The sequence below is a fragment of the Squalius cephalus genome, assembly GCF_949319135.1.
Source record: "Squalius cephalus genome assembly, chromosome: 25".
NCBI lineage: Eukaryota > Metazoa > Chordata > Actinopteri > Cypriniformes > Leuciscidae > Squalius > Squalius cephalus.
Genome location: NC_137146.1, coordinates 4,485,583 through 4,500,384, shown reverse-complemented (window position 1 = coordinate 4,500,384; position 14,802 = coordinate 4,485,583). Strand labels below are relative to the sequence as shown.

The 14,802-nt window shown below is 36.5% G+C and overlaps 2 protein-coding genes across 11 annotated transcripts in view; one reads left to right on the top strand and one right to left on the bottom strand.

The window, feature by feature from the left end:
- Positions 1 to 277: 277 nt before the first annotated feature.
- dnaaf3l (dynein axonemal assembly factor 3 like) lies at positions 278 to 4,074 on the bottom strand. Of its 4 annotated transcripts, none has more exons than XM_079863032.1 (12): positions 3,997 to 4,074; positions 3,747 to 3,829; positions 3,548 to 3,657; positions 3,324 to 3,417; positions 2,835 to 2,995; positions 2,571 to 2,747; positions 1,957 to 2,079; positions 1,756 to 1,878; positions 1,330 to 1,537; positions 1,082 to 1,196; positions 902 to 976; positions 303 to 777 (listed from the first exon to the last, which is right to left on the bottom strand). In XM_079863032.1, the coding sequence occupies exons 2-12, from the start codon at positions 3,826 to 3,828 to the stop codon at positions 639 to 641; spliced, it is 1,407 nt and encodes a 468-aa protein (XP_079719158.1). In that variant the 5' UTR covers position 3,829; positions 3,997 to 4,074; the 3' UTR covers positions 303 to 638. The 4 variants fall into 4 exon arrangements, with proteins under 4 accessions (XP_079719156.1, XP_079719158.1, XP_079719157.1 ...); XM_079863031.1 differs by having other exon boundaries at positions 3,747 to 3,840; positions 3,997 to 4,068; XM_079863030.1 differs by lacking the exon at positions 3,997 to 4,074 and having other exon boundaries at positions 278 to 777; positions 3,747 to 3,908.
- Positions 4,075 to 5,836: 1,762 nt separating this feature from the next.
- The window catches only part of kcnc3b (potassium voltage-gated channel, Shaw-related subfamily, member 3b), a 63,164-nt gene continuing 54,198 nt past the window's right edge, over positions 5,837 to 14,802 (top strand). For 2 of the 7 annotated variants that reach the window (XM_079863019.1, XM_079863018.1), the window contains exons 1-2: positions 6,823 to 6,859; positions 7,726 to 7,946. In XM_079863019.1, the coding sequence (XP_079719145.1) occupies position 6,859; positions 7,726 to 7,946 (222 nt within the window). In that variant the 5' untranslated portion in view covers positions 6,823 to 6,858. Of the gene's footprint in view, positions 5,887 to 6,822; positions 6,860 to 7,725; positions 7,947 to 11,878; positions 12,293 to 14,088; positions 14,146 to 14,802 lie in introns of those variants that run through there. The other 5 variants (XM_079863025.1, XM_079863021.1, XM_079863024.1 and 2 more) reach the window with 5 other exon arrangements.

Sequence of the window (14,802 nt, the reverse complement as noted above, 5' to 3'; positions counted from 1 at the left end):
GATTTATTTCATCAACTGGTTTAGTTTTTGTTGTTTTGTTTCATTTTTTACTTTTTGTCCTCCTTTTTTTGTAATTATTGCCACATTGGACTTGTATTATTTGTTTAGCATTTTTATTTTTTGTTTGTAGTTGTTTTTTCCTTTATTACTTTAGTTCTCTTAGTTATGTTACTTTAGTGTTTCCATTGTTGTAAAGTTTGTTCTGTTATCTTGACCTAAGAAATGTCTCCATTTATTTAATAGTCATTAATGCATTTATTCATTTTATTCTTTTCTTGAATCACCCATCCACACTTGTTTGTGCATTTGTTGGCCATTTATTCGTTTCAAATGCTGATTCAGGTAACACTTCATAATAACATTCATTAAAAAGTTATAAAACATTTATAGAATGCATAAAATCATTAGTTCATGTACATTCAAGCAGCTAGAAACTATATAATTATATACATTTTTATATTCATATTTAAATATTTGTTAAAGTTATGAAGTCCTGGTTAATTAAATCTCCCATTAAGACACATTTCAATTTCTAATCTGAAATGGTCTTTTTTTATATAGTCTATATATCAAATGAATATGACTGATGTAGTGCAGTGTATGTTTGTAAAGTGTGTATCTGAAACTGTGTGAGTCCTTCAGTCATTTTTCCGTGTGAATACTGCATATACGTCGCTGCTCTGGTCGTGTGTTGCAGTGAATCCTGATTCTTCAGCGATCTCCTTCACTCTATCAGCAAAACCTGACACTTGCTCTTTTGAAAGGTCCAACAGGAAGCTGAACGAGAAGAACAGTGATAATGAGCATTCAGGGGTTTTGGTTGCAAGCTATGCATCAAAATGTTAGCATAAGCATGAATGCAAGTTTGATTTGTGTGGGTGTGTGTGATGATGGGACCCACTTTGCTAACTCTATCACCAGAGCAGCATCAGGCACTGCGATCTCTCTCAGAGAAGAATCGAGCTGATGAACCATACTGAGAAAACAGTCAAAGTTTGTGTTATCTTCAGATATTTTATGCTGGTCACTCACACACAAACTCAAGTACTGTTTCTGTGAGCTGTGTATGAACCGGCTTCACCTGGCTGAACAGAAGATGCTGTTGAACAAGTTCCTGTATTTGTTTTTGAGGGGAAGTTTGTTGAGTGAGTCTGGAGACAGAAATGACACTTTCACTCCACTCAGGTTCAGCAAATCTGCAAAAACACAAGAACCCAACGTAAATGTGTGGAAAACTATCTCAAAACTATTTAAACCAGCACTGTTTGATTTGTTTACAGCACTTCACTGGCAATAGATGTACATTGTTTTGACATAATAGGACATTACCAAGTGCTTGTGTCTGTTGCTCAGGTTCTGTGTGAGTTTGAGAGGAAGGTGGATCATTCTGTATCTTCTCTTCTGTTGTGAGATTGTCTGTGGATTGACAGCAGGAGCTTGAAGAGTTTGGTACATCTTCATTCAGTAAAGAGCTCCCTCTAGTGGCAAGACATTCAAACAACGCCAGGACGTTCACTTCTGAAATATCCTGAGCCGTCTGAGAGAGAAAGATGGCCAGAGAAAGGTAAATCATGATGGAAATGCTATTGCAATATAATATCTGTCATGCAGTATAAATGACAAGCTATAAAGATAAGCCATACATGTGGTCTTGGACAGAGAAAATAATTAATGCAATATGACTTTTTTTTCATGAGGTTTTTGTTTGTAACTTAATTTGGGGGGTATTAGGGGGTATTAAATAGTTCCTGTCACCTTTACATGTTGATTGTTCTGTTTCTTCAGCAGGTCTTTGTTCTCGGTCTCTATGCCGAAGGACAGATACGGACCGGAGACGATGTCCCCCCAATATCCTCTAACAGCGACCCGATCTCCACGCTGGTACAAACACACACACCGTTGCATGACAGTGTGTCATGGCTCACAACTGTTATCGTAGACAGTCAATCTACTCACATGATTGAACACTCGTGTGGAAAGCAGACTCTGATTGGCTGTTTGGTAAAGCCCCTCCCTCATTTCAAAGGCCACACCACTTTCCCTCCATTTCACATACTGATGTTTGCTGATGACGCCACACTAAGAGAAAAATCACAGGATTTTGTAGAACAGTAGTGAGGCAGGCTTAATATCCTTAACTAAAACCATAAACAAAACTATTCTGTTACTTCAAATAAATGAAATAATATCTTATCTTTATTTAAACTTATTTTATTCCAAACTAGTTGCCAAGGCATTATTTTCGTTTAGTTTCACTTGCGGTACTAAAATAACTGAAATGGAAATATAAATTAATAAAAAGTATAAACATTAAAAAAAAAATTATTTAAAAAGAAAATGTTTCTTTATACATGGAAACATGGAAAAAGTGTCTGCTATGAATCGTAAATATGTAATTTAGGTGTTCTAATTCCGAAATTGCCTTAACAATCACATTTGTAATAAAATATGGGATGAAATAATTCTTTTGGCAAATAACTGTGTAACATACACTAAACTTCTTATTGCACGGCTCTGATTGGCCATCTGGAGTGCAGGTGTATAATAATGTCATGTTATATGCTACATACGCCTCTCTGGTGCAGTTTCATGCTGAGATCCCAGTCGAAACACCCCTGTCGTGAGTCGTAGCGAGTCCCCAGGTGCTGCCGAACACGGGCGTCCCAGACCTTACGCACACTTGCTGGCACTGACGGTGGCCGTTCCCACAGTTTAAAGATCCGGACCAACTCATCTCTCTCCTTAAACTGATGATGAAACAGCAGAGGATATCACTGAGATGAGTTTGATTATGACATGCAGTATATAAACACATATATGAATGTCTGCTGAACCTTCAGAAGGCTTGTATCAAGGCAAGGATGGGCGTGCGAGTCAGAGGACAGAGTGTTTGTGATGGAGAGAGAGAGTTGAGCCGCGGCGTGTTTTAAAGTCTCTTCCGTCTCTTTGCGAATCTCAGAATTCCCGAACACCTCCAGAAACACTTCGGTCTTTTCTAAAAAAAAACAACACACATAAACTTCCTTGACTTGATCTGATCTGAGTATACAAACATGAATGCAATATATGACATTTACAATGTTAAAAACAATGTAGAAAAAAACAGAAGTACATTTGTATTTTTACACCTTTCCCTAACTTGAAACAACAGGAATTGTCCAAATGTAATATAAAATTTAAATCTATTACGTCTCATTTGTATTATATATTTATTATAATCTTTAAAACATTTGTAATATTTTAAAATGTGTATATACTATGCAGGGAATTATAGGTTATAAACTTATAACTATAACTATGTCATAATATATGAAGGAACGTACTGTGTAGACTCATGTTCTCGGGGGTCTGAAGTGATAAATATAGTAGTAATAATTGTCTGGCAACAACCTCCATACTGTTCTCAATCACCCAAACCTGCAACATGCCACATGTCTCATCATTAACACATTAACATGCACAGAACAGTTGATTTATGTTGTGGTAATAATATGCCATAAAGGCTATTATTATGCTGTATGTTATGCTGTATTCTGAGGTCACACACATGTAGTGTATCAGAGTCGGTCAGTCCAGTGATGGTCTTCAGGATGTGTCTGGGATCTCCACTGCCCACCAGCAGGACATTCAGCTCTCCATCTGACCTCACTGTGTTCTCTGTAGAGAAAATACATCATACAAATGTATGTGAGCATTGATCCATATTTACAGTGTTTTGTCAGATCCTGTGATGGTTTATGCTTCACCTGAGTTCAGGAGGTCTCGTGCTGGTCCGAATCCCCACCAGGTCACACACCCCGCGCCCTCGACAGTCCGACCGGCGCTCATTCTTCACGAGCACTACCACTTTATAAAACAGGATAGTGCCTGAATATCCTCCTCCTTAGCGGACTTTTGTGGGTTTTGGTTAGCTAGCAGCTGGCTGAACTATTTTATTGCAGTTTAACTATACAAAAATCCACGTAGTAAACATATATGTAGCAAAGTGTAACTCACCTCTCGCTACTCTATCCGGGTAAACGCAAGCTAATGCTTGGACCGCGGTTGCTTAGCAACAGGAACAGGAAGCGCGCGCCGTCTGGAGTAGTACGACCATAGACTGTAAAAAATAATAATAATAAAAGTAGAGTAGGACACAAGCACTGGTCTTGATTCAAGAACTCAAACAGTTCTTGAAACTGTACAGTTTCAGATTCATATCACAGAGTTAACAACTTAATGCAAAACCTGCCCAGCTTGTGTCTCAGTGACAAGTGAGACAACGTTGAAAGCACTGGGAATTCCTGTTGAAACTCGGGATTCAGGAAAACCTAAGCTCAGTTTCAATCTAAAAAAATGTTTTTACATTAACTTAATTTATCTATAACACTCTATACAGGTAGGCATATACTTTAAAATATCCATTATTAATTGCATTGAATATTCAGTGTATCATTTACGTGGAAGAACGTAAGAAATGTCACCTGATCAGCTGACGTGATTGCACTATTTCTAACAGAAATCTCACCAGACTATAGTCAACAAGCTGGGAAACGATTGTTGCTGTCAACAGAAGGAAGGTAAGTATATTTATTTATTTTGGCAGATAATTGATACGTATTTTAAGATACAATTGGATCGTATGTTGAATTAGCTATAACCACATATGAATTGCTCTTCAGAATGGGACATGACATCAGAAATTAAAATGTTTAAAATACCTTTATTGTTTTGAAAAAAGTTATACATAACACTGGACCTTGTTCAGGAATACAGTATAACAGGTGTATATTTGTTTCAGTTGTACAAAAAAAAAAAATCATTATCATTAAAACTAGCTAACGGCGGTGTTTATGTATGTAAGTAGGCCTATTATTATTATTTACAAAAGACATATACGGATTTCGTGTACACTTATCTGTTGTTTCTTTGTTTTTATCATATCTAAAGCATTGTCTGTTCTGCCAGTAGGGGGCAGTATCATGCCTAATATATTTTCATGCATTTGTACAAGTTAGGCTACCTTTTATTTTATTTATTTTTTTCTAAACTTACTGTAAATATAATAAAAATGTATGTATAGTAATTATGTTAAGAATCATATTATGTTAAGTTTTATTATAATAATAATGTTTTAAAAAGTCTGATATTCACAGAGTTTCATATTATAGTGTTTTCTAGGCTTACAGTGGATTTTCTGTCAGTGTCTCAGGTGTGCAGAAATATTAAAAACAGCTGAAGCTAAAGATATGTCAGAAACTAAGCAAGGCAAGTCAAAACAAACATTATCTATAAAACTCTAATGCTTCGGCTGAGTCTCACTGTTGATAAAACACTATTATGACATGTCTGACAGATATATATTTTTTCTTTATTAATTATTCTTTTCTCTCTCTCTCTTCTTCAGAGTTGTCTCTTGTTTGCCAGCCTGACATTGCATATTTTAATCCTGGAGATGATTTCTGTCGTGTCATCTTGAGCCAGCCATCAGCGCTGATGGAAATCATGTGGTGGAATAAGGAGGATCTGGTCTTCCATTGTAAGGATGGACAGATGATAGAGAGCTATGAGGGTCGAGTGAGTCTCTCACTGCAGGATGTAATGTGACTGACTCTCAGAGATGTCAGGAGATCACAGAAAGGCCTCTGTATTTGTGAAGTCATCTATGAATGTCAAACATTACAAGATACAATTTCTATCAGTTTCAGCTGTAAGTATTCAAATAAACATGTTTCAGACATGAACGGGCAGGAGAAAACTGTCCATCCAGGAGCTGGAGAGAGGAACTCTTTCTCTGACTTCGAGAAATGATCAGCAGTCAGATAGGAAAATACACATGTAAAGTTTTCAGGAGTTATCTTCATGATGAATATCTGCAGACTGGAATAGTTCACTTGCAAGTGAAAGGTAAGATGCTGTTTTAATACATATATATTATTGAACTTTTCTTCTCCAGCTCATTTCTGTTGTTTGTTCATGGAAAAACACATCCTGTTTCATGTTTCATGTCTGTTGTTGTATATTTACTGAATATAGCAGGTTAACACTGACATTTTAAAATTAGACATTTTTGTTATAGTTAAAATATATAAAAAGGCAAAGCATGTAACATTTTTACTTGAAACATACAGTGGCCCTAACATTTTTTGATACTTAAGTCATGCTTGGAAATGTCTGAAATTCATGGGATTAGAAACAAATTATCAAACCAAGTGGCATCTGCAAACAAATGATGCTCCAGCTTTTCTCAGAACCGGCTTCACTTTTCTGAGCCACTTTTTCGATTATTTTTAATCAGCTGCTCTCATGGTTGTGTTTCGTGGATGTGTTTCTCAAATTTATTTAAATTCTCTACAACTGAAGAATGTTGGTAACCAAACAGTTTTGGAACTCATTGACTTCCATTGTATGAACAGAAAAAAATGTTTCTCAAAATGTCTTATTTTATGTTACACAGAAGAAAGAAATTGTACAGGTTTGGAATGTAAATAATAATGATTGAATTTTCATTTTTAGGTCAAATATCCCTTTAACGTGAACATGTTCCATAACAACCAGCAACGTTTTGTCTTTATTTTTAACAATCTATCTATTTCCTCATATTTTGTATCCTATAAAACATTTATTTTTATTTTTTATTGAAAAGTGTGTTTGTGCTATATTTCTTTAAAAAAAATTGCCACTTTTTTGGATATTTTGAATTGATATATAATGCAAAGATATGTAAACATTTTAAATTGTGTCTCAAGTTTCCAAATACTTTTTGGGGCCATCACTGCTGTGCTGTGACTCATTGAGAAATCACCTTGATATTTGGTTTGTTTTAGGGATTCAGAAGTGTGGTGAAGCTAGATTGAGACATTGAGACTTACTAAGACAAGTACGGGATGACATTCTGATACTGAAAGTACAACTATTAACAGGAACCTTAGGTTTGCTTTAAGAAACACTCGATCCAGATGACTTTGGTAAGCCTGAGAGACAATAAATTCTCCGGATCATTACAAAAGTGAACTATGCATAAAGTAAATTGCTTTTTTTATTGTTTAATGCTACAATCAGTAAGATATCACTTGTGTTTTTCTAATCTGAAAGTTTGAGGATGAACAGAGAATATTACAATGTTACTGTAACTAATGAAATGGTAGTTACTGTATCTTTAATGGGAAGAGCTATTGAGATGTTCATTTCATTTTTGTTGTATTTAAATTCGCAATCCAATCTGCAATGTCATTTTTGTATTTTAAATGATATTTCATCAATCGATATCTTGTGATTGTCTGCAGTGGAAGACGATGACATACTCGAGTCACGCACAGTGTCAGGAGAGACATTGAGATGTGTTTGGGTAAAATATCATAAACATTACAGACAGTATATGTTGTATAAGTGCCAAACTGTAAGTGTCATGTGGGTATATACTGTAAGATGAATGCACTTGCCGTCATATACTGATGCTTTTCTTCACCTACTTTTTTCCCTCATTAAAATGCTTTTTATTTTAATCTGTGCACTAGCAAGCAGTTTCAGTGCACTTTGTTAGTTTCTCATTGTCCACAGAAAAGACAAGTATTGCCTGTTGGTAGCAGATACACCAAACCTAGGTGTATTTGTTTGGTTAGATTGTTCTGTCTATTGTAGGTGGAAGGCTGACTCACAGCATCATTGCAGCTGTATTTGTTTTGTGATTTGGTTAGTTCAATATTAAGCATGTCCTGTTTCTTTGCTTGTGTGTCAATATTGCAGTGGATAGACGCCATCATGATCAAAACACAAGACGAACAAGAGGAGGGAATACTGCCACTCCACGGGAGTTGTTCAACCCACTGACACCGAATCAGCAAAGTGAAATAACATCAGAATTGGACATTTTGGCTCGGACACATGCACAAGAGAACCCAGGAGCAACAATGCAAATGGATCTGGAAAGGAGACAAGAGAGTGAATCCACAGATATACACTCACAGGTACAAGAAAGAGAAACATCACAATCAGTCTCAACACTAGGAGATACAACACAAACACCAGAGAGATCTAGAGACAGAATAGGGGAGAGCGGGGCACAAAGTAACGCTTTTTGACTTTCTCAGTTTGTGTAAATCTACTTATGGTTCAGAGTATTTATTTTTTTCCCACATAATTTTCCACATGTCTAGTAAAATTATGTGGTTTTGTTTTATTAATACAGTATATACTTTTCTCTTGATATACCCCGAAAGAATGGAAGTGAAATGTGACAACATGCCCCATAGGTGGGGTACATTGTAACATATGACAGCTTAAAATGTTATCTGATCTAATAAAAAAAATATACAAGACAAACTAAAAAAAATTCTAAATAAAATACAATTATTAACTTTTTCATATAAAATAATGGCAATATTTAATAATTAAATATAAACTCATTTTTGAGTTTTGACTACAAACACAGGAAAACACAGCTATACAACATAGTTCAAAACAAATAATTAATTAGTAATTTCTGAACATTGACTCTCAGTCTTTATTCACCTTTTTCTCATGTTTTCTCAATAGAATTAATAAAACTATAGAATATAATAGCATATTTCTAATAGGGGCACATTGTAACACAGTGTTACAACATGCCTCGACTGCACAGCTGGGATTTAAACCCGGCTAGTGTCTTCTGCTAGTTAGCGAAGCATTAAAGAACTATCTCAACTGTTAAATAACATATTGGAGATTAAAATAATATCAGATTTGTGATATCAGATTTAAATAAACACAAAAAATAGAGATGAAAAATTATCTTAAGTAAGAAATTTACTTTTGCTATGGTTTAACAAATGTCTATGGATATCTTCCAAAAAAAAAAAAAATTGCCGCAAGTTTTTCTCTATATAGTGTTGATATGGCAACTAGTAAATACACCAAGTTTCGTCATGCTAGCATGTATGGAAGTATTTAAAACAAGTGTGTTACAACTATCCCGTGTTAGGTTGTGCCCCGCGCTCCCCTACCCAGGAAGTACAAATACAAACTGCCAGATTGTTTAATTATTAAACAAAGTTGGACATAAAGCATGTTAATAGAACAATCTTAAAATCCTTGTGTAGTTAATTGACCGTACTTGATGGATGTGTCATGTTTGAAGCTGCAGTTTGTAAAGCATCTAGACTGACATTATTGTGGTAGTTGTAGATCTTACTTAGCAACTTGATAGCTTGTTTTTTAAAGTCAGCATGAAATTGATGTTGTGATAATCTTTTCTTCCCTATTGTGACGAACAAGAAATAAATGTACGGCGGGACTTGATTTTGTCCATGGGGAATTGATTGGATGGTTGAATTGTTGTTTGCAATTGCTGTCATCTCATGATGTGAGTGACAGCAGGTTGTCCCGCCCCCAAACCACTAAACACGACATCCGATTTTAATTAAAGATCATGAGGGAGGACATTGGTTATTTTTAATATTAAAGGGATCATATGATGGTTCTAAAAAGAACATTATTTTGTGTATTTGGTTTAATGCAATGTCTTTACATGGTTTTAGGTTAAAAAAAAGTCATTATTTTACACATACAGTACATTATTGTTGCTCCTCTATGCCCCGCCTTTCTGAAACAGGTCATTTTTTACAAAGCTCATTGTTCTGAAAAGCGTGGTGTGCTCTGATTGGCCAGCGATCCAGTGCATTGTGATTGGCCCAAATACCTTATGCGTCTGAAAGAAATGTCATGTCCCTTCCCATATTTGGAACATTAGCTACCAAAGCAATAATGACAGGTGATAATATCGTTACTACCTTAACAACACTTTTTTATGTTTACATATAGGGGCACTATGTAAACATAAAACCATGTCTGAATTTGTGATCGTAGAAATGACTAACAAGCGCGACTATACTGCTCAAAACTTGCATTTGAATAGTCAGTAGCAAATTCTTACAATATGAAAATATACTTATAGTACATGAATCAGAAGCGCCAGACTGTACTTGCAAAGATGGAATTGCCCCACTTTTTAGAATTAGCCTTTGTGTGTACAGCCGGCCTTGTAACGGATACTCTCCCAGGTTCTGGAAACAGTCCTCCGAAAAATGTGCAGCACACAGTCGAATATTTTAGTTGTACTGTTCTGGAACGGTGTTGTAAATAAAGCTTAACCACTGTATTCTTAGTGTGCCCTCTTTTGGAAGGCTAAACAAAGTAGTTTGGCTTTCGAAACAAAAAACACAGCGTCTCCGCGACATGGCGGCGCCGGCGCAACAATAATACAGCGAGTATAAAAGTTATGCCTTATTTCTCTGCGTATACATTTGGGCGATGTTTTGAAACTCTCCCCACACACTGACGTAGATTTGTGGTGGCGTGTTTAAACGAAGTGTGGCTGAGCCTTAACTTTTACAAAGAATATCTCTTTGGATACGAGACTTTGGCCCTGTCCCAAATGGCACACATATGCACTTTCGGTCTTGTGGACTTACAATGGCTGCCGCGTGCGCGTGTCCGTTTAGTCCGTGAGACCGTAGGGTGCATAGACAGTATATAAACTGGACACAGCGACCCCATAGGTTTCAACGGAGAAAAGTGAAGTCAATTAGAAGCTCTCACTTCCTGATGGCTGAGCGTACTGCGCAGACTCAAACTGAGCTTGACGACGTAGATGTGACGTGAGCAACCCGTCTGTCTTCTAGTAGCTGTGCCAAGAGAAATCTGAATCATTCCCTTCCGAAACTTGCAGAGACGGAGAGTGTGAGTAGGAGGTGTCCATAGGAGCAGGAGAAACTTTTGCTAAGTATTCTGATTAATTACTTTGTCATTTTGCCTCCACGTCCCCGCAATTGCCTGCGAGTTTCTCCTCCTGTCCATACGGTAATGTCTCTACTGTGCGACAGAGAGTCGCGTGGTTATGACGCAGTCGTTAGCCTATTTTTACAAAAACTGCATCTACGGGGGCATAACGTAAGATACAAGGTAATGGAGCCTTTTATACATTTTCGTGTTTCTTTAGAAATAAATAATGGACAAATGGAGTCTTTAAACGCCTCAGATGTAAAGTTATTCGCTGTCAAAGTGACGCCAAAATGAATGGGAGTCAATGGAATGCTAACTGCAGGTGGGGGTCCGCTAATCAGTGGCGGCGCCCGGGGAAACTTCAATGTTTTCCGAAACACTGCCCCCTTGGTAGGGTGTACCATGTGTCATTTTAGGCCTCAGAAGGGTGCTCGCGAGCGCCCCCTTTGCAGTCGATATGCGCCCTAGATGCGCACTTTTGCCGAGCCCGCACTGATGCGGACTCCGCATTAGACTTATTCCCGACAGTCAAAGCGGCATTACGTCACGAAAGTGCGGACGCGTAGGAAGACCACGAGTGCTTAGGGTGCCATTTGGGACAGGGCCTTTGAGCTTTGTAACTCTGCAGATCTTATACATGCACAAACAGCTACATAACACACGAAAGAAAAAGGAAAACAAGAAATCGCATCATATGACCCCTTTAAACTATGCAATATTCCATTTTGATTTCATGGTGACTTTAAAAGCGGCTTCAAAATTCACACCCTATACTAGACCCTAATTCACACATTTTAAATCATATTGATATGAAGATTTTTATTATTATTATTATTATTAATAAATATAAAAGTAGAGTAAAATAGATGCATTTTCCTAGAATCATGACTACTGGTCTCAGTCATTTGTACACAAATATTTCACATTTACAGTCTGTGAACGTCGGTGTCTTTTTAATCTTTACTCATTTTTTTGGATGAATCTCCACGCGTGATCTCGGTTTTCCCTTCGCGCGCGCGCCACGTCACAGTCACCTACCGAACTCGCGTGAGTCCTCCCACCGCCCACGCGTGACATCTGAAAGAAAGAAAAAATGAATTAAATAAATAAACGAGTAAGGTGCAGTTCCGCCAGGAGCCGTGAGTGTGTGTGCGCGTGAATGTGTGTGTGTGTGTCGTCTGTCTGAAACATGAACCGCTTGCATTAGACATCAGGAGGGCGATTTAAAACGGGGCAAAATCACCACCAACATCATCATCTTCATCATCCTGCTCTTCCACGGGGAAAACCTGTTCGCACGCGCCAGGGAGCAGGAAGATCAAATTAGGGTGGTGAAATTATTTGTGCAAGCTGCCTATGAAGGGGAGGAAGGTGTAACATACACTATAATAGAGTGTGTGTTGTTTCCATTAGTGTTAATGATCTTATTTACTACTCTCTTAATTATCAGCACTAAAAACATTCGAGGAAAACTGGAGCATACATGTCGTGATCTGAGAAAAGCATCGGGTTATGCTTATGGATTAACATATGATCTGAACTCAACCCAGGTCGAGTGAGTATGCTGTTTAGTATAGATGTCTACACTGTGTCTGTAGTGCACTAAATGTCTGTATATTGTGTCTGATGTTGCATGCAATTTTCTGTTATGGGATTAAATAAACTCTCTTTCTGTCTATTTATCATATGTTTCTACTAGTGTTCAATGGTTCAGGGTGTTTTATACGGTGAGCATTACTTTCACAACATTCAACAAGTATTGTTTTGTGCTGCTTTAATGTCGGTGCGGTCATGGTAAATGCATTGATGCTGAAACCGGCCACACCAGCATTGATGTGGAATAGCATTAACAGCATTTGTGTGGGGATATCGTGGAAATGAGATGCGGGACACACTACATACATGTCCACATGTTTTGCACAGTCTGTTTGAGCATATGTGCCAGATTTATGAGGATTAAAAGGTGGAATAGGATTGCTCGGGATCATTTTCACCTATTGGCCCAGTGTAAGGCAGAACCGTGGATAACCAGTGTCATGTCTTTTCTGCAGGGATGAGTAATCAGGGAGAGACTGAGAGAGAGAAACGGACAACAGAGCAGAGCTTGTGTGAACTCGTGAAATAAAAGCATGGAAGAGAGCAGAAATGGGAGGCATCAGGTTTTATTTATATGCGGTGTAAATAATTAAAGAGCTGTTCATGGATGTTGAACTCGGTGACCAGTGGTTTGGTATGATTGCTGCAAAAACTGAAAAGCCGGTTGATAATTGAAAGATCTGATACAGTACATGCATTATATATCCTTATAAGTTAAACAAAGGCATTTGCTCTTAAATAAAATCACACACCGTGCTAATGGAATCAGATGTACTGGAACATCTGCTAGTTATGACTTTTGAGTGAAATACAGTTTTAGAATTACACTTGAATTAAAATAAGTTGTGAATGATATAGAATAAGTATCTCATTATTATTCCCAATTCTCTCCCACATTTATCTGTTCTTCTGTAAATAAGCAGTCAAAAAATAGTTAGGCTTTTATGTTTTAGTATGTTTGGTCAATCATAAGTGAGACTGAATTGATATAATGGTTAGTAATTTTTTTTGTATCAAAATACAATAAAAACAGTAATATTGTGAAATATTATAATAATTTACAATAGTTGTTTTCTATGTGAATCTATTTTAACATGTAATTTATTCCTGTTATCAAAGATGAATGTTCAGCATCATTACTCCAGTCTTCAGTGTCACATGATCCTTCAGAAATCATTCTAATATGATGATTTGATGCTCAAGAAACATTTCTGATTATTATCAAGGTTGAAGACAGCTGTGCTACTTTCGACATATCAAAACTGTAGACTTCTTGAAGTATACGCTCTGTTCTCATTGGTATCTGTAAAATATTGTCTGCTATTATCCTGATTTTAGGGTCTATTGATCCGTGGACAATGTAAAAAGTTATGTACTGCAGATGGCAGTGGATTACATGCTGAAATGCTGAGATGATTTTTATTATTTATTATTGTTCTTTATAAGCAAGTATGATCTTATATAATTGTTAAACCTAAGTTACAGAAATATATCAATTATTAGCAACAAAACGGTAACATTTCAATAGTTGGTTGTTGGATTCAGAACACATACTGATCCAGTAAAACCCAACAAGTTGTATTATCCTTTCAGTTTACATTTTTTAAAGAACCTTGTCTCCTATACTGCTAAGTTGTATTTCAGTCAAGACAGTCCTTCTGAAGTTCTGACGGGTCCGTTGACATTTACGTGATGATGTCATTGTGCCCCATCTCTGCTAGTCCGCTAATAGATTCTCTGTCTCTCTCTCTTCAGACACTTTGCTGTAATTGCTGTTAAACTTGAGAAAGAGCTGTGCTCTCAGACGCAGAGGTGAGGAAGGGGTTACACTGCTGTAAGATGATACACTTTCCTCATTTAGCAACTTTGACCTCTAACTCATTTCATATTTCTCGTAATCCCTTATATTTCTAAGTCTCTGGTTATGCAGGCTTAGATTTCTGTTTTATACACAACTTCTGTTTGCCACTGACAGTCAAAGGTAGCTACACTGAAAAAAAAAATATATATAAGTGCCAGCTTGAATCTTTAAGTCATTTTAACTTAAATTACATTAACTGTTTTTTTTTTTTTTTTTTTTTTTTTTAATGAGCTGAATCTTGAATAACTTATAAAAAAAGTTGAAAATTGCTTAACTTATTTTGATGAGTTAAAGCAATGTAAATACATGTAGTCATAACTTATTGATCATATAATTTTGTACAGTGTATGAAACCTAAAATACTTATGTTGGAGTTGCTGTAGCATTTATTAGTTATATATATTATTCGATCTATTTTCAGCTTTAAATTTTTTGCTACTCTGTGTTCATTTAAGGATTATTATTCATCCTCTCTCAACCACGCAAAATCTTAATTCACTTTTTATGGTTACCAAAGGATAGTTAGATCTTTTGATTATTTTAAAATGTTTACTTTCAATGTAATCTGCATATAAAATTTATATCTTACTAATAACTCTAGTCATAAA